We start from the raw sequence: 22,699 nt of genomic DNA on the forward strand, positions 1-22,699 counted from the left end.
TCTTCATCAAAATCAAAAAGAAACCAAGGCATTGTTCTTGAGAGCTCTCGGCTTTTTACTATTGCAAAAGGCAAGAAAATTCAAAATCAAAGATCCAAGCTTCCTAAATTGGTGAGTTAATTCCCTAATCATCTTCATGCTTAGTTAGGGCTATATCATGAGTTTAAGCCATCAATTCCTTCTCAATCTTCTTCATTTAATCAAAGAAGAAGACAATGAATAGTGTTTTCAAGTTTTTAACTTGAAATTTTTCTTGTTTTCCTTGAAGATCCAAGCATTCCTAAGACTTCTCAAAGCTTCTTAAGGCTTCCTAGCTACTCCCACCACTTCAAGGAAGGTATATCATCTCCAAACCCTAGATTCCTATGTATTATAAGATGATTTTGATTATTAGGGTGATATTGTAGCTTGATGTTGGTGATTTAGAGTTTGGGATTGAAATGGTATTGAAATGGGATGGTAAATGTTGTTGTTTTGATTAAAAGAACTTAAGTATGGTTAAAGTTAAGCTTAGGCATAAGTATGAATGTTAAAATTGAATTGGTTGGGGTTTTTATGATGTGATAAGGATGGAGGTGGGTTGTATGTTGGATTTGAGGTTGAATTGGGTTGGTTTTGAATGGTTTAAAATTGGGAAATCGCGTAAACATAGCCGTCGTAACGTCCGATTTTCTTTAGACTGTTTTTGTGCATAACATTAGGACCCGAGAACCCCCTGCTAGATTATGACCATTTCCATGTTTAGATAGCTCATGTTACGAGCTTCGTTTTGATATGTAGTTCGTTCGATTCCGATGCACGGTTTAGGAGAAACGACCGTTTCATGTAACGGCGTTTCGCGAACGAAACTTTTCCCCTCGCCTTACTTTGAAACATAGGTTAAAGACCAAAAAGGGTTAATTAATGTATGAAACATTTATGGTAAGTGTGTTAGGCAGTTGGTAAGACACTCGCGAAGGAATCGCCTTAAAACTCGTAAAGGTTAAATTATTAAAAATGGTGGAGCCGAGGGTACCCGAGTGACTTAAGCGAGTCAGTAAGCGCAAAACAAGCGTTAGAGTCTAAGTTAGTTAAAGTATAGATTTACAAGTGACTTTGGTTTAATTCCAACTTACTTGTTGTTTATAGGTTACCAGACTCGTCCCAAGCCTTTTATCACCCCAAGTCGCTCAGGCAAGTTTTCTAACCGTTATAACTGTTGTTGTGATGTATATATGTATTTGCATTATCTTGCGATAGATGCATGTTGGTTAATTAGCAAATATTGCAATATATTGAAGCATGCTGCTATGGTATATATATATGCATGCCTGTTTCGTATTCTTTCCATATATATCTGTTGATTCAGTTGATAATACCTATGCTAGAGGATAGCGGTAATTTGCATATATCCTTAGTATAGGGACCCAAAGGTGAAAATATTTTCCAAAACCGGGAGTCGAGGATCCAGAGTAGATTTTGTATATATGGATATAAATATATATATATACTTATATATATATATGGTCATAGTTTTCAAAACTATTAATCGAATAAGGTTTATTCGATAACTTTAACTTTATTTTATTATTGAATATTATTTCGAATATTATTCGAAGGCTTATGACTCCTTTATATTAAATGAATATTATTTTGAATATTCATTCGAGGGCTTATGACTCTTTTATATTATTTATTGAATATTATTTGAATATTCATTCGAGGGCTTATGACTCTTTTATATTATTTATTGAATATTATTTGAATATTCATTCGAGGGCTTATGACTCAGTTTATATTATTTAATGAATATTATTTGAATATTCATTTGAGGATCTATGACTCCGATTATTTGCTGAGATATATTCTTTATTTTATTAAAGAATAAGGTGTCAATAATCAAACTTATTTTCGATTATTCAAATAAAGATAGTACTTTCATATAAGTATATCTTTGGTTATTTAATACTCGTTTCAAGTATAAGTTTTAATACTTCTACTTCAATTATTTTTATAAAGATTATTCTTTATGGGAATATTATTTAAATAATAATATTCAGACATTTTCTAAATATTCTGGGGACTGATTTACTTCATTAAATCAGCTTTACTCCAAACACTCTTTAAAGTGTTTTCGAGTCTTCAAAATGATTTTTAAAAGTTAGAGCGGATCCCAAAACTCATTTTTATATTTAAGATCTTCCTTTTTAAGGGGATTTAAATACTCGCTCAAAACCTGAGGGATCCGGCTCTGTGGTGTATTTTATATTCGCAACACGGTTGCAGTTTTGGTAAATGAATTAATTACTTACCCAACGTTCGGGAAGTAAGTCCATCTATTGAGTCGGCATAAGCAACATGGGCTCAGTGGGCGTCCATGATAGTGTAAGTGGCTCAGTGGGAGTCCATCAAATGCATAAGTGGCTGAGTGGCAGTCCAGCATAAGGTCCTATTACGACCAGGGTGATGACCAGTGGGGAATTCGTCCATCTACTAGTAGAAAAGGTTACTTATGGGTATCTTTGCCTGATCAGCAAGATATCTGGTTTATGCCAAATTCTTTTCCTTTCCAAATTTATTGGATATTGCAATTCTGTTCATACTTTACATGACAGAGGTTTTCAGGAAATTGTATAAAGAAGATGTATATGTGGATATATATATATATATATCAGAACTTAATGAAGTATATCATAACTTTATTTCCTTTAATAATATTTCAAAGATTTAATCTATTCAAATCTTGTCTTGTAGTCTCATCTATCTGATGAACTGTTGAAAGCTCATTATACTTTGAACAGTGGTAGTTCAAGCAGCTTTTTAAATGATATAAGTATAGTGAAGTATTTGGTAACTTCATCCCTTGTTTTTACTTATATCTAGTAAGTAATTATCTTACGCATGATAAAAGATTCTAGTAAGTATCCATTTAGATACTTATATTATTGTTATCACTATATATTATCTTGCGAGCTGTAAGGCTCACTCTTGCTTTATTTCTTCATCACACAACAACAGTTAGGAAAGATGGCCAGACTCCAGCAGACCCGGCGCAAGCGCGTGGGAAGCGTCCCGCGTCTTCCCGATGATGTTGTAGCTGCTATAGCTGTAGAGGTAGATCTATTGTAGATCAGACCATCTACTTTTGAGAATCAATTATGTATAATTATAACTTGTGGCAGATAATGGCAAATAACTGTAAACGGGGTGTGGGGTCACAGCATAAGGTTATTTATTATTAATTAAGTGAAGTGATATTGTGGAAAGAAAGACCGTGACGACCCGGATCCCCGACCCCGGATCTGGGGGTGTTACACTTGGATTGTCCCCGATGGTGTTCCTTCCTCAAGAGCTCTAATTGTTCTCCGTGTTCTCGCCATGGTTGTTGTTGTGCTTCCCATAGATGGCGCCAAATGTTATGGATTAAAAACTAAGATATATAATTGCTGTATTTATTACTAAGGAACGTGAGCTTCGAGACTCGATTTGACTACTCTTGTGTTTCGTGACTCAATCTGCCTTAATAAGATGCCTACGTACCTTGCTGATTGCCAAGGATCAAGTCAAAAAACGTAGTTATGATCTGTGGGGTGAGGCCCCTTATATAGATGTTGGGAGTCCTTCAATTGGACTTGGTATAAGAGACTTGTTGGTCAAGTCTCTGAATTAGAATGGACTTTGGAGTCCTAGGAAGTAGGAAGCTGATTTCTTATCCCATGAGGTTCCTTGGAGGCCAATCTACAAGGATTTATATTTCCATCAGGACTTATCTTAATAGCTGTTTTTCTCCCTTATTAATTAATTACGAAATTAATTAATATTCAGGGTTTTGGGCCTTCTTTATTCCATCAGGCCTGATCTGGTCCATCAGGCCTGATCAATGTGTTGGCCTTTTTGGTCTGAATGTCATACATCTTCTTATTGGGCCTTGTAGCCCAAATCATGTATATTAACTATGTAATCAGGATTTATTTATTCCCTATCAAAGATCAATGTTCATAGTGAACATATTCAAAAGTATATAATCCCATATGTAAATTTGTTAGTCAATTTTCATAATGTTATACATACAATAAATTATTGAATTTGTGCAAATGTTTCTTTATTGTTTATTCCAATAATAGTAATTATTATTTCAATAATATTTTATATTAATTTTAAAAATTAGAGTTTCATAATGTGATAAAAGTAACATAAAAATCCTGAAATTATGAAAATTTCAAACTATAAATAAGATAAAGAGTTGATTTTCCTAATATTAAATATTGAGTGTGTATCACGGGCACACGTCTTAGTTCTATTTAATTTGTATAAATAAAATGTAATATTTTTTAATATAGAACACTCTCTATGTCTCTAAATTAAAAAAAATAGAAAATCAGATTTCGACTATATTAATTAATAGAGGCTTCTCCAGATTATATTAATTTATAGAGATTTCAGTGTAATTACTAAGGGGTGTATTCAATTGGGATTTTATAGGATTTTTATGGATTTTATAAATCATGGGGTATTCAATTGGGATTTTAAATAATCCTTTAAAATCTGAATGTATTCAACAATATTGAAAAAGAAATTAAAATCTAAGTGTATTCAATTTAGATTTTAAAAAGTCAATCAAAATTTGGTGGTATTTGATAGGGTATAAGAGACCAGCTAGGATCCAACCTGGATCTAAAAGATACCAGGCTCAACTGACCTACCAAGACCCCCCTCTCCCAGGCCCGGGTCTATCCTGTTGCCCGGATCCGGATCCACCTGCGTACCCGGATCCGGGTCCACCTGCATACCCGGATCCGGATCTCAGCAACCATAAGGGGGGTCTCAGCAGACACATCACATCCCACAACCCGCCAAGGAGGGGTACGTGGGCACGTGACTATGACAGCTATCAACAACCAACACCCCAGACAAGCACGGCGCGTATCAGAGGCCGTTAGGACACTCTGGAGGTGGTCCTCCCCTGGACACGTGTAAGCAATCTGCCCAAGCCAGGCGTACTCCGCTCCCAAGATCCAACGGCCCAGATTTAGAGGTAACTACCCCTAAACCCTACCTTGGGGCTATATATACCCCCAAGACTGAAGGGTTTAGGGGTGGGAAAATATTTTTACTCTTAAACTCACACACTCTCATACACTCAAAAACACACAGCAGCCATCACATATAAACACACATACACAGCAGCCTCTAAATTACATAAACATATATACCTTCATCTTCTCTAAAGCCTGTTCTGATTCTCACACCGGAGGCGCCGTGGGAGCCAAACCCCCCTTCCGGTGTTGTTTTGCAGGCGCCCAACCAGCAGCTACAACTCACCCCCGCACAGAAGGTCCAGGAACGCCGCCGGACGGAGCCGCCCGCTCATCGGAGTTATCATTTGGCGCTAGAAGGAGGGGGCTCCATCCTTGGGTCTCGGTGCCCCTGGATTCATCTTCATCAGCAAACTATTGAGAGAGTCCACTTTCAAACCTGTAAGAACATAAACAACCAAACCCTTTCTTGAAAATGAATGTTCATTTTAGCCGCGTTTGTGTGAGCTTGTTGCTTTAGGCCACGTCTGTGTGAGCCCGCTCTTGTTTGTTAAGTTTTAGTTGTTTAGGGTTTGATAATCTTGATAATCTTGAAGCCTGGGGTTTAATAGTCTTAGTGATTTTAAAACCCAGAACTGTTTTAGCTTGCATATTTTCTTTTGTGCTCAAGAGCCTGCTGTTCTTGTTTGGTATTGTTGTTAGAAAAACCCAGAAAATTTGCCTGCTGTTATTCTGGAAATTGTTTGTAATCTTCAAAAAAGCAACCTCAGATCCACATTTGTAGCCTCAAATCTTGGTCAGTTTTTTGTACATTTGTGGTGATGGCAAGAGCAGGAAAAAGTATAGCTGGTAGGCCCTCCGCCAGTACCCATATTCAGGATCAAGACCCCTCTCAAGTTCAAGAACCTGGGGGAGACAGGGAGACCTTCCAGGAGCAACCACTGACACAGCATACCCCAATCAGGGATGCTAGAAATGTCATAGAGCTAAATCAGTACAAGTACACCAATGTTCCAGTTGCAGAGGAGCATATGGCTAACTTAACAAGCCATGAACTTGCTGAAGCAATCAGGCTCTACAGAGATGAACAAGCCCGGGCTCAGATGGAATTTGAACAAGATGATGAGCAAGAAGAGTCCGGGGACTCTCAACAATCCAAGAGATCTGTCTTCAACCGAATTGGGGCTAAGGCAAAAAAGAATCAAAAAGAGCCTAGTAAGAAGGAGACAGAAGCAACCAGAAAGAAAAAGTTAAAAGAAATCAGAGAAAAGATAAGAAAAGAAGAGGAGGAAAAGATGGAGCAAAAAATTCAGAAAAGAATGCAGATGGAGGAGGAGAGGCTCCTAGCTAAAACAAAAGGAAAAATAACTCGGAGGGACCCTACCCCCGAACTCATTTCCGATGACGAAGAGGAGGGTCAGAAAGACCTCAAGGAAATGATCTACGAGCTCCAGAGAAAAATGGAGAAAGAATCCGGGGTGGAAGTTGGGGAGACCCTCACGCCCTTCAGCCACTCCCTAAAAGCCATCCCCCGACAGAAAAATCTCAAACACTACAACTTCGATTCTTTCGATGGGCTGGGGGATCCGGAAGAGCACCTCAACTACTTAAAACAGATAGCTCAGATATACTATTACAATGACTTGACGAAATCCAGATTATTCGCCTCGACCCTCAAAGGGGGGGCTCAAAGATGGTTCAGCAGAATCCCATCAAGAAGCATCCACTCCTGGAAAGAATTCAGAGAAGCCTTCCTTAGAAGATTCAGAGCCAATAAAACACATGAAATGCACATGTGCCACCTGGAGACAATCCGCCAGTACGATAACGAAGCACTCTCAGCCTACATGCGGAGGTTCCAGGAAGCCATCAACAAAGTTTTGAATCTCGATGAAAGGGAGGCTCTAAGCATATTTCGAAGAAATCTGGATCCAGAACACAACGAGAGATATATTGTGGAATTGATAAACAAGGAACCCCAAAGCCTGGCCGCTACTTATTCTATGGCAGCCCGGTTCATAAAAGAAACGGATATTCTCCAGGCAATGAGAATGACTCGGAATGGAGGGAACAGGAACAAATCTTCTGATGACCGACCGAAAGGGGGTTATCATCAGGAGAAAAAGTTCAAACAAAGCAACCAAACCCAGCAAACAAACGTTGTACAAAACACCCCAATATTCCAAAGGTTGGGTCCTAAAACAGAATCCAAAAGTGATCACGGTCCCCCTAGGCAGCAAAGGGAGCCTAGGAGAGAACCAGAGTGGACACAACTAAACAGGACCCGAGAAGAGATACTGAAAGAGATCAAGGAAAAGCCATTCTACTATCCTCCAAAGCCAATACAGACTCCCCCAGAGAGCAGGCCTTACAACAGGCAGTGCGACTATCATGAAACCCATGGACACAAGACTGAAAATTGTCTCTCTTTAAAATACTTCATTGAAGATCAAGTCAAGAAGGGGAACCTAAATCAATACATCTCAAGGGAGAAAAATCAGAGAGAGGAAAGGCAAAGAAAAGGTAAGAATGTGGTAAATGTGGTCGTGGGAGGCTCACACTCTCCCCCTAGGAGCCCGGGCTCAGGAGATGAGGTATTCTCAATTCAGTCATACCCGGAGATGATGATCTCATTCAGCAGCAAGGATTATGAAGGGGTCAACCCAAATCACAACGAAGCCTTGGTAGTAACACTTGATATCTTTGACAACGAAGTGAGAAGGATGTTGATTGATAATGGATCTTCAGTAAACATACTCTTCAAGCATACTGTGGACCGGATGAAGCTAGGGAGTGTGCGCTCAAATGAATGCCGAGAGGACCCTCTGTATGGGTTCGGGAACAACTTGGTCCTGATCCAAGGAACTTTGTACTTTCCAGTGATATTTGGATCGGCCCCAAACCAAGTTACCCATGTGATTAAGTTCTACGTGATCAATACTCCCTCATCTTACAACGGCATAATCGGACGCTCAGCCTTGACCAGGATCCAAGCAATCACCTCCATATCATATTTGAAAATCAAGTTCCCAACCCCAACCGGGGTAGGAGAAATCAAGGGAGACTATGAGGTAGCTGAAAGATGTTATAGCCAGGCTCTGGTAATGGCTGAGACCCATCAAGACAACAAGAGAAAGGTTGTCGTGCTCCGGAAACAGCAAAGTATTAAGAAACATTTCCAACAATCAAGGGATGATGAGAGAAAAGAAGTTCAGGTCATAGAGACCCTCTCAGATCCAAAAGCAACCAAACAAGGCTCAGAAGAGCAAAAAAGCAACCAAGTCACAGAAGGGATTGAATTGGGCCTCGGCATTGACCAAACCAACCCTACTGTGCAAGCAACCAACCCAAAAATGACTGAAGAAAGAAACAATAAAGAGATGACAGCCCAGGCTCAGATTTATATGAAAAAGAACACAGAGGCTCGGATCTAGAAGATGGTATCAGATACGGATCAATCCAAGATAGAGGCCGCTGTTGAAACAGAAACAATTCTGATCAGTACAAGCGATCCTTCAAAAAAGATAAAGATAGGATCCGGGCTCGAGGCTAATTTCAGAAAAGACCTGGTGTCACTACTCCAAGGGTACTCTGATATATTTGCTTGGACCCCGAAAGAAATGCCCGGGTTGGATGAATTCATAGCGATGCATAGCTTGGACGTCAACCCAGAGAGGAAGCCATTCAAGCAAAAGAGAAGAAATTTTGCCTCGGAAAGGCAGAAAGCAATCAATGAAGAAATTGAGAAACTACTGAAAGCTGGAATAATATGCGAAGTCAAGTACCCAGAATGGCTGGCAAATGTAGTGATGGTGAAAAAAGCAAACGGAAAGTGGAGAATGTGTATCGATTACACAGACTTGAACAGTGCATGCCCCAAAGACCCCTACCCCTTGCCAAATATTGATCAATTGATCGATGCAACCTCTGGGCATGTGATGCTAAGTTTCATGGACGCCTACTCGGGGTACAACCAGATCAAGATGAATCCCAGAGACATTCTAAAGACAGCCTTCATCACCCACAGGGCGGTCTATGCCTATGTAATGATGCCGTTCGGATTGACTAATGCGGGAACAACATATCAAAGGGCAATGAACAAAATCTTCAAGGACCAGATTGGAAGGAACCTGGAATCCTATGTGGACGACATGATTGCAAAATCCACAAGCATCCCCGGGCACAGAGGAGACCTGAGAGAATGCTTCGAAAACTTGAGAAAATACTCTCTCAGACTCAATCCAGAAAAATGTACATTCGGAGTAGGGGCAGGAAAATTCCTCGGATTCATGATAAGCAACCGAGGGATTGAGGTCAACCCAGAAAAGATAAAGGCAATCCAAGAGATGAAGGCCCCCAGAACACAGAAAGATGTACAGAAGCTAGCAGGATCACTAGCAGCACTCAGAAGATTCATCTCCAAGCTAGCTGAGAGATGCCTACCCTTTTTTGACCTGTTAAAAGGAGCAACCAATAAGAAAGAAGTTAATTGGAGCCCAGAATGCTAAAGCACATTTGAAGAAATCAAAAGGTACCTTTCTCAACCCCTTATGTTAACAAAAGCTCAACCCGGGGAACCCCTATCCCTTTACCTGTCAGCAGGGGCCCTGGCAGTTGGAGCAGCCTTGATCAGGGAAGAGAATGGCAAACAGCAACCAGTTTATTATGTGAGCCAAGTGCTAAAAGATGCAGAGACCCAGTACCTGAGGCTAGAAAAGTTTGCTTTTGCCTTAGTCACAGCATCCAGGAAACTCAGACACTACTTCCAGGGAAGGGAGATACGAGTTGTAACAAATCAACCATTAAGGAAGATAATACACAAGCCAGATGTCTCAGGAAGGTTGGTAAATTGGGCAGTTGAGCTAAGTCAGTTCAACCTAAGTTTCATTCCTAGAACAGCAACCAAAGCCCAGGCTCTAGCTGATTTCATCATAGAATGCAATTTCCCAGAAGAAGAGCCCGTGCCCATGTGCATTGACCCTGAGAGAAACACAGATCAAGAAACAGAAGCCTGGGCTCTCAAAGTTGATGGTTCTTCAACCAATGAAAGATCGGGAGTAGGGCTCATCCTAAAGAGCCCAGAAGGGTTCATAATCCAAACAGCGATCTCCTTTGCATTCTCAGCAACAAACAACCAAGCAGAGTACGAGGCCTTGATTGCAGGATTGAAGCTAGCAAGAACACTCAGGATCCAGAATCTCAAAATCTACAGCGACTCCCAGATCGTCGTAAAGCAAACAAATGGCGAGTACATAGCCAAGGATCCAGTTCTAGCCAAGTACCAGGCTCTGGTCCAAAGCTACCTCGCCTTGATACCAAGAATACAAGTCATCCAGATCTGCAGAGAGGAAAATTCAGAAGCCGATACACTATCTAAGCTTGTTCAAAATTCATCAGACCTGGATTGCTCCGTCTACTTCGAAGAATTGCAGAAACCAAGCACAGATTCTGTGGAAGTCATGGAAGTAGACAATAGTCCAAATTGGATGACCCCATTCATTAACTAATTGGAGAAGGGAGAGCTCTCGGAGGATAAAGGGAAGGCACAAAGGTTAAAGGCAAAAGCTTCAAAATTCTTCATGGAAGAGGGAATACTCTATCTCCGGACCTTCTCCTCCCCAATCCTCAAGTGCATAGGCCCAGGAGAGGCACAGTACTGCCTTATGGAAGTTCACGAAGGAATCTGCGGGGACCACATGTCCGCAAAAGCACTAGCTCACAAAATCATAAGGCAGGGGTACTACTGGCCTACTATCCATCAGGATTCAATAGACTTTGTGAAAAAATGCAAGGAATGCCAACTCTTCAGCAATGTGACACGGATGAGCCCAGTCCTACCTTCTTCAGTCTTGTCACCAATCCCATTTGTTGTATGGGGCATTGATATCATGGGACCCTTTCCCAGGGCCAGAGGAGACCTCAGGTACTTACTAGTCTCAATTGATTATATGACAAAATGGGTAGAGGCAAAGGCAATGAGAACAATAAACCAACAAGACTGCATCAAGTTCATGGACAACATATTGATGAGGTTTGGGATCCCGAGGGTACTGGTCTCAAATAATGGTCCACAGTTCGTTGGTTCAGAATTCGAATCCTACCTTCAAGAAAGGGGCATCTGGCACAATAAGTCATCAGTAGCCTACCTTCAAGGAAACGACCAAGTTGAAGTAACAAACCGAATACTTCTCAGGGGGATAGAGAAGAGACTCAGGGAAAGCAAAACCAAATGGCCAGAAGAATTGCCTAATGTAGTTTGGGCATACAGAACAAGCCCCAGAACAAGCACAGGAGAAACCCCCTTCAAGCTGGCTTATGGAACTGAAGCCATGCTACCAATTGAAGTAGGATCCCCCTCCCATCGAGCAATCAACTTTGATGAGATAGCAAATGAGGAGGGGCTCAGAACGAATAGTGAGCTAATTGATGAAGTCCGAGACCAGGCAGTGGCAAGAATGGAAAAATATAAGCAGAAAACAAGAGAGCACTTTAGCAAGAAGTCCCGGGTCAAAAACTTTCAAGTTGGAGACCTGGTACTTCGAGACACGGAAGCTTCAGACCCCACCAACACTGGAAAGCTAATGCCAAAGTGGGAAGGCCCATACAAAGTCAAGGAAGTTCTAAGACCAGGAACATACAAGCTCATGAATATGGATGAGTCTGAAGTACCGAATACATGGCATGGACTCAGGCTCAGAAAGTTTTACCAGTAGAAAAAGCAACCAAAAGCAACCAGAACTTGTAGCCTATGGCAAGCAACCAATCTATGATCCTATATCTTGTATGAAAAAATTTGCAAATTAATGAAAAGAGTTTTCCTTTCCTAGAAAGTTATTACTTTTAAATTACCAGTTATGGAAGCAAAAAATAACCCGGCCACGTTCTCATACCCGGGTTAGAAGCAAACAACAAAAGCTACCACTATTTGCTTAGAAAAATTCTAAGTAAATGGAGCAATCACCAATCCGGGTTAGACATACCCGGATTGAAAGCAAATTTAAAAGCAAAAAACAACCCGGATTAGCATTCAAATCCGGGTTACAAACAACCATTATGTACTTACATTTTCCAAGTACATAAAGCAAAAAAGCAAACATCAACCCGGGTGGGTCTTATACCCGGATTGAAAGCAAATTTAAAAGCAAAAAACAGCCCATATTAGCATTCAAATCCGGGTTACAAACAACCATTATGTACTTACATTTTCCAAGTACATAAAGCAAAAAAGCAAACATCAACCCAGGTGGATCTTATACCCGGATTGAAAGAAAATTTAAAAACAAAAATCAATCCGGATAAGCATCCAAATCCGGGTTGCAAACAATAATTATGTACTTAGGAAATCTAAGTACAATAAAGCAAAAAAGCAAACATCAAACCGGGTGGGATTTAAAACCGGATTGAAAGCAAATTTAAAAGCAAAAAACAACCCGGATTAGCATTCAAATCCAGGTTGCAAACAACAATTATGTACTTAGGAAATCTAAGTACATAAAGCAAAAAAGCAAACATCAAACCGGGTGGGATTCATACCCGGATTGAGAGCAAATTTGAAACTAAAATCAACCCAAGTGGGTATCATACCCAGATTGAAAACAATTTCAACAGCAAATCCGGATACGACTTCATACCCGGAACAATCCGGATATAAAGCCCATCCGGATCGGGGACCATAACCACAACCCGAATCAGGATCATTTGCACAATAGAGCCAGGATCCAGATTCCTCATAAAAATAAAAACAACAGATGAAAGAAAAGCAAACATTTTCTACGACGGAAGAAAATTTCAAAGCAGGATCCGGATTGACATCAATCCGGAACAAATCCAAATATTACATATAGTTCAAATCAAAGTATGAAAATAAGAAATCCTAGAAATGAAATTATATGGGCTGGGCCCGAGAAGCTTTGCAAAGATGGTCCGGATCTAGAGGAAGCTGGGGATCGGACCATCATAGGGCTCCGGTTCCCCTTGACCCTGCTCGACTGCAGCCTTTGCAGCAAGGAACTCCTGAATAAAGCTCTCCCAGGAAGCAAATGGGTCAGTTTTGATATGGCGCTCAGCAACTACCCAGGATCTGCGCACCTCGGGAACCCCGGCCTGAGCAACCTCGAAGTCATAAACATCGCTGGCCTTGAACTCAGCAATGATAGCCTCCTTGTTCAAATTCTCTTTAGCAGCAAGCTCGGCCTTGAGCCTATCCACTTCCTTGGCCAGCCCCTCAGCCCGGGTCTCCGAATCCTTCAGTTTCTCGTTCAACCCGGCCTCCAACACACGGAACCCCTCCCGGGCCTCCTCCAGCTCACCCCTCAGGGAATCAGAAAGCATCTTCTCAGCTTTAGTCCGGTTGTTAGCCTCCTTGAGCTCAGTGAAGGCAACATCAGAGCAGATGGATATCGCACTCCCAAGCTGAGAAACAAAAAAAAAAAGAAAAACATTATTACAAGCAAAAAGTGGATTGGGGGGCATAATCCGGAACTATGAGCATAAAAATTCAGATGTTACCTGCCCCCATTGACCTGTGACCCTTTTCAAGGCAGCAGTCATATTATAACCCTCAACCTCCTCCCAATCTTCTTCGGAGGGGATACTGGACATGAACCCGGCTAGGTCGATTAGAGTTTTGGTGCCTATCTTCACGGCCTCTCCATCGGGCCCTCGGCCTTCCGAATCACATATAACCCGGTTGGAAACCACAGTTTTGCCCCGGGGCGGCTTGTTCGGAACAGACTTTCTTTTCTTACTCGGAGGGCCATCACCGCCCGGAATCTCCTGAACCTCGGGCTCAGACTCATGGCCCGGATCCGGGATGTTCTGAGGGAGGGAGGACTCGGCCCCTCCCTCAATATCTGCGAAGCCAGATCCGGGACCAGGGGCACCCTTGCTTGTCTTAAAGGCCAGCCCGAGAGTGTTGAAAGCAGCAGCATATGCGGAAGAAGACATGATTCTCAGAAAATCCCGGTTGAAATGAGGAAGACCTGTGGGAACAAAAAAAAACCCAAGGTTAAATTCCGGATCAGGGGCAACAAATTTAGCCAAACATGTTAAAAAAAAACTGAAGCATTATCCGGATCATCAAGACGGGTGAAAGAGATCCGGATCAGAGACAACAAACTATATTCTACAAGCAAACTATACGTTGATCCGGATCATCAATCTGGAAGAAAGAGATCCTGATCAAAGTCAAAAAAAACATATAAAAACAAGTTAAAAGCAAACTGGACCTTGATCCGGATTATCAAGTTAAGTGAAAGAGATCCGGATCAAGGGCAAGCATCTTATTCACAATTAAAGGAAAACTTACAGCCAAGATTGAAAAGAAGCTTATGGTTCATGAATGTGTCCCGAGTCGGCTGAAACTCGAGAGAATCACAGAAACATCTAATCTGGGTGATAGCCCGGCCTTCGAGCACAGCCGGGTTAAACTTGGTTTGAACCCCTTCAGTAGTAAAGTAAGGGAGATAGGCCAAGTCATATCCCTTCAGAAGGATTATCTCACCATTCCAATACTTCAAAGAAGACTGGTGCATTATTGGCTTGGCTCTACCCGGGCCGTAACCACACTCCGAGGCCCGGAACCTGATCTCATAAAAAGGTTTCTGACTCGATTTGGAGAGATAAAAAATCTGATGAAAAAGCTTCAAGGTGGGCAAGAATCCGGATTTGTTACAGCAAGCGATGAACCATGTCATCGACTTTATCCCATTCGGGGTGATTTACATCGGGGAAATCCTGTACACGTGCTTACAGAGATGCTTGATAAACGTATGGCACCGGGGGCTCCACCCGGATCTGAGATGTTCCATCCAAACCGGGACAAAACCATCTTCTGGCCGATGATAGATCCTCTCATTGGGTTCTGGCCATCTCCACTCAATATCCGAAGTCAACTGGAAAGCAGCCCGGACCGCCTCATTCATCTCACCCGGATTAGCTTCAGAAAATGAGTCCTTCAACTGGTAGTGATCCCGGCTTATAGGGAAAGCAGAGAACATCCTCTCAAGATCTTCCTGGTTATATACCCCGGGGTGACCATCGGGCTGTCTATCGTATCTAACCCGGCTATAATAGACCTCGTTTTCGATTTCGGTCGGCTTTTCAACAAAGTGATACTTAACATCTATCCAGTACCCCTCGGGCGTGAAGGGAACTGATCCCCCAGGCATTCTCTTATACCTGAACTTTGAGATTATCTCGGCGGAAGCAGGAACTTTCTTAACCATCTCCACCCGGATCTGTTCTATACCAGATGAATCCGGGTCACTCTCCTCTCCAGAAAAGTTTGGGTAGCAGTTATAGACTTTTCTAGCCCACTCCTTGATCCGGACCATATACCTATTAAAATGAAGGTCAGTCATCCTGGTCCCTAAATATTTTAATTGTTTCGCTAAGAGGTCCGGATCAAGTGTGTTATGTTAGTAATACCATAACCTAATGATCCGGACCACCAATGCAAGTCCAACCCGAAAAAACATCAACGATCCGGATCATGTTAACCACAAATAAATAGCAAAACAACCATGGACCCGGATCGTTGTGGTAAACAATCAGATCCGGATCAATAGCAACCAAAAACTACCAGAACAGCTTAAAAAAACCTAAGTCATATAAACCCATAAACCTCCCCCGGATCCGGATCCTATACCCTCGACCCGGATCAAAATCAAAACCCTTACCCCCAAACAGTCAACCCAAGAATCAAAAAGCAAAATCAGCCATTTTTACCTATACACAAATATATTTTAGCCAAGAACACGAAGAACACCATCAAAAAACCCAGAAAAATCGAGCCCAAAAACCCAAAATCAAACCAAAACACGATGAAAAACTACAGATCTAAGCATGAAAACACGAAACACCAACAAACAACAAAAATGAAGCCAAAAATCATGATTTCCAATACTGATGCACGGATGAAAAAGCAAAATCAAGGTATACAAAAACATTGAGGAAATAGAAAACAAAACTCGAGCATGCATCAACCTAAAGGAAGAGCGCAAGAAACTGAAAAAGGAGAATGAAAGAGGGAAGAAAAGAACTTACAAATCACAAATGAATGGCGGAGCACGGCGTCACAACAGCGGAAAAACCCGACGGAAAAGACTGCACTTCAAAAAACCTTGAGAAGAAAAGAGAGATATGACTGTTGGTTTTTTGCTAATTGTGAGAATAAAGAATAAAAAAGGAGGAGGGGGCCGCCTTTTATAGGCGTGAGAACAGAACCGCCCCTGCCACGTGGCAAGGAGCGATTGGACCTGGGAGCAGTTACAACAATATATATATATAGAAATAAATTAAAAATGCATTCAAGACACATAATCATTATGGGGCGGGTTTCTAGGAAGTAACTGCCCAAAATTCAAATTCGAAGGGGGGAAAATGAGCAAAACCGGTTGAAAATCCAAAACCTTTCGAATTCCACAGCCCAAGACCCGGATCAATAGCCATAATCCGGATCATTGCAAACCAGATACATTTCAGATGCAACAATTCTACCTCAATCCGGATTGGTAACCATTACACCAGATCCGGATTGGCGGCAACCAGGAGCGCAAATTTTTTCTGAAGCAGCCATTCTACATTAAATCCGGATTGGTATCCATTACACAAGATCCGGATTGGGGGGCAACCAGGAGCAGAAATTTCTCTGAAGCAGCCATTCTACATTAAATCCGGATTGATATCCATTACACCATATCCGGATTGGGAGGCAACCAGGAGCAGAAATTTCTCTGAAGCAGCCATTCTACCTTAAATCCGGATTGGTATCCATTACACCATATCCGGATTGGGAGGCAACCAGGAGCAGAAATTTCTCTCAAGCTACTATTCTACCTTAATCCGGATTGGTATCCATTACACCAAATCCGGATTGGGGGCCAACCAGGAGCGCAAATTTTTATACCAAGGCAACTATTTAATTCTACTCTACTCCCTCACCCAGAAAATCTGCCTAAGGGAGTGGGGGCAAATGATAGGGTATAAGAGACCAGCTAGGATCCAACCTGGATCTAAAAGATACCAGGCTCAACTGACCTACCAAGACCCCCCTCTCCCAGGCCCGGGTCTATCCTGTTGCCCGGATCCGGATCCACTTGCGTACCCGGATTCGGGTCCACCTGCATACCCGGATCCGGATCTCAGCAACTATAAGGGGGGTCTCAGCAGACACATCACATCCCACAACCCGCCAAGGAGGGGTACGTGGGCACGTGACTATGACAGCTATCAACAACCAACACCCCAGACAAGCACGACGCGTGTCAGAGGCCGTTATGACACTCTGGAGGTGGTCCTCCCTTGGACACGTGTAAGCAATCTGCCCAAGCCAGGCGTCCTCCGCTCCCAAGATCCAACGGCCCAGATTTAAGGTAACTACCCCTAAACCCTACCTTGGGGCTATATATACCCCCAAGACTGAAGGGTTTAGGGGTGGGAAAATATTTTTACTCTTAAACTCACACACTCTCATACACTCAAAAACACACAGCAGCCATCACATATACACACACATACACAGCAGCCTCTAAATTACATAAACATATATACCTTCATCTTCTCCAAAGCCTGTTCTGATTCTCACACCGGAGGCGCCGTGGGAGCCAAACCCCCCTTCCGGTGTTGTTTTGCAGGCGCCCAACCAGCAGCTACACCTCACCCCCGCACAGAAGGTCCAGGAACGCCACCGGACGGAGGCGCCCGCTCACCGGAGTTATTAGTATTCAATTCGGATTTTAAAAAATCCATCAAAATTTTATGGTATTCAAAAGTTTATGGATTTTCCTTTATTTAAAAAAGTTGTGAATTTTGATGAATTTGCTAGTACATTTTTAATATATTGAAATCTCTTCAAAATATATAAGATTTTGATCGATTTCTAAAAAACTCCACAAAATCTGCAAGACTGTACGAGATTTTGGATCAACTCCATCAAAATTTACGAAAAATTGAAATCAACGAAAAAAATTTAAAATCCATAAATTATTAACAATATTTTAAAATCTGAAATAAATATAGCCCTCAAACTAAAGAAGAACTGGAAGAAGGTACAAAAAATAGTCCATCTCAGATTATAGCTCTTGTGCATAAAAAGAATTGGTACATTCTCTACTAGTGTATGCATTTGACAGATGGATTAACCTGGATAATTAATTATCACCAATCCGTTACATTAAACCCCATTTGATGAAGCTACCTTTTCTGGTTAATTTACATTATTGCTGCATCATTTCCTATTAAGTCGTTGATACTTTGATGCACATCAGAGGTTTATAACTTGGCCTAGGGATCCACTGAATTAGAGTTGAAGGAACGGTTGATTAAACGACGCCGTCTTGATATCTTTACCACATCGATCAATCGCCCTTATTCCGTAAGTATTCTCTCTTTTTTTATTATTATTTGTATATCCAACAACTTTTTCAAAAGCAGGGTTTTGCATTAGTTTTACATAATTTTAATATCATAGCTGATGCTTCTTATAAGTATATATATATAATGCATAAAGATTCTGATGAAAATGCATCAATTATTTCATTAAGAGTGTTCCCGATGGATTTTATGTGTGTGTATAGATTATAATACCAAGTAGTTGTCAACACATGATCTGATAGACTTGGACTGATTAAACTGATCACATGCTCGAGTCGAGCTAATTAGTAGCATGATGAAGGTGTAGATAGTGCTGCTATGTAGTGGCAGATTTTGTTTGTGGGGCAGCTGTGGGCTGCATTGTTACTGTGTTGTTTATGGGCTGCACAGTTAATAGTGAGGAAACGGAACTGGTTTACCCTTTCAGGCTGACGATACTCTTATGTTTTGCATGTCACTCAAGTGCCGTAGCCACATCAGCATTCATGTTAGTATGACTTGATAGAACCGGTATATATCTGGTCATGTGGATTGTCCATCCTACAAGAGACTCTGGTCTGGTGGTAGCAGTTTATAGTGTTTCTATATATGCAGTAGTTATTAAAACCGAAGGGCTGACCATTAGGCATGAGACACTCTCAAACAGCAGTGTCACTGGGTTTTCCCTTTGCATGCCGCGATGTTTCGATCTTTTTTAGATTCATGTGTGGTAGTTGTTGTCACGCGGATAGTTGCCAGCACCTTACCATGAATTAATGGACTTGTGCGCAGGAGGCACATAAGATGTTAGTAGTGCCACATACAGTCACATGATTATCGATAACTCTGATGGAGAATGATTCTACAATAGCATTTCCACAATTTAGGCGCCAATGTGAATCACCATATTTGATATATTACGCGGCAATACGAATCTATGTTTCAACTTTTTAGGCGCCAACATGATTTGCCTTTTCAATTTTTTAGGCGCCAATATGGATTCCCATTTATTGATGAAGTTCTCTTCTAAATTTGAAGGAGTTGAACATGTATCTTCTTCCTCTTAATTGTTTGAGGATTTTGTTTTCTAGTTTTTTGAAGAATGTAGAACTGACTCTTAAAATAAATTTAGAGCTTAAGAACAGTAAACTTATCGAGTCTTGTTAAATAGGAAAAGCTATACAATTTTTTTGTATCTAAGTGGATGTTGAAGATATTATTTACTAATTAATTATGGGGTGTAGCCAAATAACTCAGACATGCTGTTAATGTACTAATAGTGAAATTCTCAGCTAACATTTTAGATGCATATGTTTTTAAGTTATATTAACAATTACATTAGTTGCAGTCACGAGTGGCCACATCTGACATCACAATGAATGTGGTTTCTGACTATGCATGTCTGTTTTTTTCTTACAATATGTGTGTGCACACATTATATCTTCTGCTTCATTAGCAATTTGGATATTCTAATAAGTAAGAAACCTAATTTGATATGTAACTCCTGATATGGATATACTCGTTTTATCATTTAGGTATATGTGATGTCGATCATTTTTAAAAGCTATATTAAAAAGTTTAAATAGAGTTCGGTCAGTTATTGTTCTTGCCATGTTATAGATGGTGCGTGGACAGTGGACTTGGAAAAGTTGTTTACTTGGCAAATAACTGAAAATTGCAGCAGAAAATTGAAATACCTATCTGTACTATATTCTATGAGAACAAAGCCAGAGCCATCTGTTGACTTGACAAATTAAATTTATACTACAGGATTTTCTGGGTTAGTGGCATGGATACTCTACTTTACAGAAAGAAGGCAAAAGGAGTTATGTGGGAAAATAGCGGGGATGCATTGATTGCAAAAGGTTCAAACAAGTATGGTAGCATTCCGGAGCGGTTTCAACATGATTCAAGTAAAAGGGGTAGTTTTGATCTTATGCGAACTTCTGCATCCCCGTCAACCTTCAATGTCAACAGCCCTTTCATGATGCCGCTTTTATCCATTTCCAATGTTGAAGATTATATTTCTAAAACAAGTACTATCCTGTCCGGGACAGCTAAAAATGGGAGTACAGGACCATCTGTTAGAGCGCTGGACATTGGTGTCAACGCATCTGCCTATTTCTTCCGAGTTGCACTACCTGGAGTCAAGAGAGATCCTGGTACTCTTCCTCCTTATTAAAATTGGTTTAATTCTGCAAAGCTTGACGAATACATGTTTAAGATGAAATTGTTTGCATATTATAACTCAGAATTAGGGAAAAAGATACAGTACAAGTCACTCGGCTACTATTTACCATCATTGAATACTCACGCAATGGCTTCCATGTTACCCAGACTCGGTCACAGCCTTACAGCCTACAGGTGGTAGACACGAGTGTAGATCCAAGTGAGTTAATTTTTTCCCCCCAAATTCTAGGATATGGATCAGAATGGGACACAGGGGCGGGGACTTATCTTTTAAATATAACACGTAATTTTATAATAGGTTTTGTTCATCTAAATTCCAGTAATAATGGATGGACTCCTTGGTGAAATTTAAAGGGTAGTTAAAAACTAGTAGTCTAGAGGCTTCGCTAGATAACACATTGAACTTGACTACAAGAGGGTGAATTTCTTGTTTCAACATGAAGGATCCGTGTAGAATCCCATCCCTACGCCTACGTTTTGTCATGTACATCATGGGTTTTGATGGCAAAATTATTGAATCACGTAACAAAGTGTTAGTTCTGTGGTTAATAACTTAAAATGTTGTAGATGAAATTTGTACTTCAAAATCCAAACAACAGTAGCAGACTATTGTACCGAAGAGTGTTAGATTGATTCTTTCCGTTTATTAATGGCTTGGGGGTAGTGCTATTTTCTTCCTAAACTATTGTTTTCCATGGTCGGGCGATTTAAACAGTTGCTCGAAAGGTTACTAGAAAAACCAGGGAGAGCGCTTTCTTTTTCTTGATTTGCAGTGAATACCTGAGATGTTTAATATGTATTTCCTGCTATGCAACTATTTTTATTCGAATTAAGGCAATAAATAACTATTTTAAATGTTCTTGAATTACACTGTTTTCCTTGATAAATTCCTTTGTACTTGTAAATTTACATGTTTACAGTAATTTGTTTGATAATTCATAATACTGTAATACCATTTCTGCATGCTGATGAATATTTGTTGTAGCAGGGCACTTCAGCTGTGAGATTGAATGCGACGGAAAGGTCCTCATTCGAGGTGTGACAACCACTGGTGAAAAAACTGTTTGTAGATATGATCGAGTTTTTGAGATGAAAGTACAGCAACAATGTCCACCTGGGCCATTCACTCTCTATTTCAGCTTACCTGGACCTGTTGATCCAAGGCTATTCTTTCCAAACTTCAGGTCTGACGGCATCCTTGAAGCTGTTGTTGTTAAATTAGATGCGACTGCTGCCTTTAAAAGTGCATCTTTGAATATATAAATTAAAGGAAGCAGTAAACAGCTCTTTTTGTAGCCTATTGTCACGGCCTTAGAGAATTTTGTCGGGGCGTGACACTATGCTATCTAGAGCTGCCAAGGTTTTGGTTGTTTTGCCACTTGTATCTTGGTATCTTGCTAAGATGGAGTGCTGATATTTATTTTATCAATGATAGGAGAATGCTTGATAATTATTGGGGAAATATATTTCAGCTAGATCTGTTACTCTTTGAGTTAAAGGTTGTGGAAGAACACGAATACCTTCTTGAACTAAATTTACATTCCACGGTTGACGGTTATCTAATGTATGTCACAACACATACTTTGTGCTCTTTTCAGAGAAGTATGTAGATCTTGTTTTTGCTGCAAGCATAGAAGTTTTTAGCTAACCGTATATTTTGTGTTGAAAAGTGGATTATGGGCAGTAGACAGAGGCGGATCTAAAGTTTCCAATATAGACCGTGTAGTATTGTATTGGTGCCTGAGTTGTGTAGTATGTGATTGTAGACTAGCTGGTTATAGGTTTGGCTTTCCCCGGAGCCGTAAATTGATCCGGACTATCCCATCCCGTATTTTCGGCTTATATCTGACTCGAAAATATGATACATAATTCATACCGTTTTATATATAATCCAAATTTGGCGAAAAAATTATATCCCAATATGATCTCGAATACGAGCACATAAATACCCCTCAGATTATATATCATATTTTTTTCTATAAAATGATCATACATAAATATGATCCGTGATTCGTATTTGGTTAAAACCTGAATTGTATTATAGTTTTAACCGGTTATATTTCTAAGTAAATATCAATTTTATAATATTTTAATACCTTATATAAATGTTATTTATTGTTTCCCCGTAAAATTAATTATTT

At 40.6% G+C, this 22,699-nt stretch overlaps 1 protein-coding gene across 1 annotated transcript; it reads left to right on the top strand.

Moving 5' to 3' along the window:
• The first annotated feature begins 18,073 nt into the window (after nucleotides 1-18,073).
• On the top strand, nucleotides 18,074-22,279 carry LOC141698555 (increased DNA methylation 3-like). Its single transcript, XM_074503255.1, has 3 exons — nucleotides 18,074-18,390; nucleotides 20,139-20,530; nucleotides 21,547-22,279. The coding sequence occupies exons 2-3, from the start codon at nucleotides 20,158-20,160 to the stop codon at nucleotides 21,819-21,821; spliced, it is 648 nt and encodes a 215-aa protein (XP_074359356.1). The 5' UTR covers nucleotides 18,074-18,390; nucleotides 20,139-20,157; the 3' UTR covers nucleotides 21,822-22,279.
• The last annotated feature ends 420 nt before the right edge of the window (nucleotides 22,280-22,699 follow it).

Source organism: Apium graveolens, chromosome 11 (genome assembly GCF_009905375.1).
Source record: "Apium graveolens cultivar Ventura chromosome 11, ASM990537v1, whole genome shotgun sequence".
NCBI classification, from domain to species: domain Eukaryota; kingdom Viridiplantae; phylum Streptophyta; class Magnoliopsida; order Apiales; family Apiaceae; genus Apium; species Apium graveolens.